We start from the raw sequence: 3,924 nt of genomic DNA on the forward strand, positions 1-3,924 counted from the left end.
GAATTCCTTGTTCCTTGCAATAGTTATCAAAGGGACCACAATATTCACCACCATTGTCAGTGCGAATACATTTTAATTGCTTCCCCGTCTGTCTCTCAACTAAGGCCTGAAATTCCTTAAACACGCCAAGTGCTTGATCTTTAGATTTCAAAGGATACACCCAGAGCTTACGAGAATGATCATCAATGAAGGTCACAAAGTAAAGTGCACCACCTTTTGACTTTACTTTAAAATGACCACACAAATCAGAGTGTACTAGCTCAAATAAATCGGGCTTTCTTGAGGGAGGATGACTATGAAAGGAAACCCTTTTCTGTTTGCCAGCTAAACAATGGATACACCTTTTCAGCTTTGCTTGTTTCAATCCAGAAAGCAAACTTTTCTTAGCCAAACACGTAATCCCCCTATCGCTCATATGACTCAATCTTCTGTGCCACAATTCTGGTAAAGTATCACCTTCCACCATATTTATTGAGTCATTAAGAATAGAGCCCTGTGTCACATATAAATAACCAGACTTGACTCCGCGAGCCACTACTAACGAGCCTTTAGTGAGCTTCCATTGGCCATTAAAGAGGGCATTATGGTAACATTCATCGTCTAATCTTCCTGTGGAGATCAAATTGAAAGGAAAGTCTGGAGCATGCTTGACATCTTGAAGAACTAACGTTGAACCATTATTAGTTTTCAAACAAACTGTGCCAACACCAAACACCTTAACTTCACTGGCATTGCCCATCTTTAACACTCCAGAATCAACAGCAGTATAAGATGAGAAAAAATCTTTTCTTGGTGTGACATGTGAGGTAGCTCCAGAATCTACTATCCAGCTCGTCTCATGGGATACCAAATTGATGACGTTTTCATCATAAGCAAAAAGAAGGTCATCTCGAACAATAGCAGCGACATTGTTCTCATTATTTTCAACTTTCTTTCCTTCTCTAGTGTCTTGATTCAACTTGCGGCAAAACCTTTTGATGTGTCCTTTCTTGCCACAGTGGTTGCATGTAATATTATAGTATTTGGACCTTGACTTACTTCTACTTTTACCTCTATTCCTTGAGCCTCTTGTTCTATCTCTCCCCCGGTCTTCTGTAACCAAGATATCTGCTTGTGAGGATGAACCCTGCGATTTTCTCCTTACTTCCTCGTTCAACACACCACTCTTGGCATATTCCATGGTCACCTTACCTCCAGGAGCTGAATTTGTCAAAGAAACACGAAGAGTTTCCCAAGAGTCTGGCAGAGTATTAAGAAGCCAAAGTCCTTGTATCTCATCATCAAAATTAACCCCCATTCCAGATAGCTGATCAAGGACGCCCTGAAAATTATTTATGTGATCAAGGATAGGGCTGCCTTCCTTGTATTTAAAGGTCATCAATAGCTTTAGCAGAAACAATTTGTTGTTCCCGGTTTTTGAAGCATAAAGAGTCTCTAGCTTTTCCCACAATGATCTCGCATGTATCTCGTTCACAATATGGTTGCGAACATTATCTTCAACCCATTGCCGTATATATCCACATACTTGTTGGTGCTCGAAATCCCAATCTTCATCGGATATACTCTCGGGTTTATGAGCTGAAAAAACGGGTAGATGCATCTTCTTCAAGAACAACAAGTCTTTCATCTTGCTTCTCCAAACATTATAATTTCTCCCATTTAAACCTACCATCTTGCTCATATTCGCCTCCATTCCGTAATAACCCGGATAAATAACCAAGGCTTTGATACCACTGTTATGTCGAGGAAGAGGCAAACCGAAAATAAAGAAGATAAAGAACACCAAATTTTAACGTGGAAAACCCTTCAAATCGAAGGTAAAAACCACGGGATCACAAAGATCCAAAAAGCTCCACTATAACAATAAGAGGGTTACAAAAGTTCTCCAAATTGGCTACACAACAAGGGCCAAACACGGAGCAACAATAGCAACAAGAGCAACAACTAATCAATTGAAGAAAGAGTATAATCCACAAAACGAAGCTGCTGATCGAGGCTCGAAATCAGATGCTACGAGCCTCCAAATCCGATCTCCACCGTTCAAATCCAAGACCAAGATGTTACGAACACTCAGTCAAAATTTCAGCCCGATCCAACGGTTAACGAATCGGAAAACGTGATTTGAAGTTGGCTGGTCGGAATAAAAATCTGCAGCAAAACAAATACTTTTTTTCTCTCTTCTCTCTTGATGAAAGCTCTCTCAAAACCCACTCTTATGTGCTTAAGTCTTTCAAAGACTTGTATCAATGAGCATAGAATAATTCTCCAAGGTTGTCCTATTTATAGATCATGAGTGGTGCTTTCTCTTAAAGCAAAAACCCACTCAAAATAGGAATAAACTGAATCCAATTCCAAATAGGATTGTAAACCAAAAGAGAATAGGATTAGGCCATTGGGCCTTTGCCTGGACAACATGGGCATGTGCCCAACAGGAATCACCACTCACAAATACTCAGACATGCCAATGAATTGCACTTCTATGTGGAAATTGCTACTTGATGTTTGTTAGATGTGTTGAAGGGACTTACTAATTTTAAGTATGACTGTAATAAGGACATTTCTACATTTGAGATTGTGCATTAGTGTTCACTGATTGTTGAGAAAATATAGCTTTCAACTGGAACTCACTAATCCCATTGGAGATAGCAAGGGGATGAAATAGACATTGCAGAGGACCAAGAGGTTGGAGGGGCAGGGTTTGTAGATGCTCACATTCTAAAGAAACTGAATAGAAAGAAGATTTCCTCTGTTTTGGTCATAAGATAATTCTTGTTAAATATAAAATGTCCCCTCTTTTTTCTAACTTCTTATTTTTTCTTTATGCATATTCTTATCTGTTATTCAAGGTCTTTGTCCCTTGCTTGGTTGGTATGTGATGCTCAAATGCTTTTGCTTGAACCTTCATTCTTTTGACTGCTTCAGTGATCTTTTATGTTTGTGGGGCATAGCTTCATAACTGATCATTTTAAAGAAATTAATCTGACTGGATGCAGTATTGAGATTCTAGCTGTCTTTAAACGCGGCAGAGGAGCTAGCACCAAGAAGAAGAAATCGGGGAAAAAACAAAAGAGACCCCACTGAATAACCCAGTAAAAGAAGAAGCCAATGTTGAAGCTCATATTCAACTGAAGCAAACTACAAGGAACAGAACAGTAGAAAGGAGAAGCCCTCGTTCTGGAGTTCTAGAATTCTTTCGAAGGCATAAGAGCATTGCTCGTGATTGCTGTTCTTGCCGTATGGGTCAAAGAATGACTCACGCCAGTGCAACTGCTATATTATTTAATGATGCGCAAGAATTTAGTGTGTAATTTAAAATGCTTTTTAGATACGAAATTTCACTCATTTCTGGTATCTGTCACGTCCTTAGCATTGTAGCTGCAAGAAGCAAATAATGTTGGGGTCGTTTGGAGTAGGGAGAAGAATTCATGATTCCATGTATAGCAAGAGAATAATTGTTTGGCTCTTCAAACATCTCCCCGGTCTTTCTGTTTGGTCTCCATCATTTCTCCTTTCTGGGTAACAGAGCACGTTACTGTTGGATATCTTGATGCTTTATCTAGTGAAAGTATATAGTAGCAATATTATTGTTCTTTTACTCTATGATATGCAAAAGTATCTGATGATAAATGTACTAAAATGCTTCTTCTAGATAGCCAGACAACAATGGAAGTTCCTTTCCAAGAGATCTTTCAAGATCGTGCAATAGCCTGAGCTCAAACGCAGGATAATCGTGGCTGTCGGTCAGTTCTACTCGTTGATGACCATCATCAAACCAAAGTTTTTTTATATTTTGAACTAGTCTCTCTGAACATGCGTTGCACGTTTATCTCATATCATTATATATAGTTTTTATTGCAAAATACTGATTTTTTTTCATAAAAATTGTTTTTAGTTGTAATTGCATTTGGACACACATTATTGATA

At 38.7% G+C, this 3,924-nt stretch overlaps 1 protein-coding gene across 1 annotated transcript in view; it reads left to right on the top strand.

The window, feature by feature from the left end:
* LOC109207366 (uncharacterized RNA methyltransferase pc1998) overlaps positions 1–3,595 on the top strand; it is a 12,979-nt gene extending 9,384 nt beyond the window's left edge. The window contains exon 15 of the mRNA XM_019370267.1: positions 2,994–3,595. Within this exon, the coding sequence (XP_019225812.1) occupies positions 2,994–3,081 (88 nt within the window). The 3' untranslated portion in view covers positions 3,082–3,595. The remainder of the gene's footprint in view (positions 1–2,993) is intronic.
* The last annotated feature ends 329 nt before the right edge of the window (positions 3,596–3,924 follow it).

The sequence above is a fragment of the Nicotiana attenuata genome, unplaced genomic scaffold (assembly GCF_001879085.1).
Source record: "Nicotiana attenuata strain UT unplaced genomic scaffold, NIATTr2, whole genome shotgun sequence".
Classification (NCBI taxonomy): Eukaryota; Viridiplantae; Streptophyta; class Magnoliopsida; order Solanales; family Solanaceae; genus Nicotiana; species Nicotiana attenuata.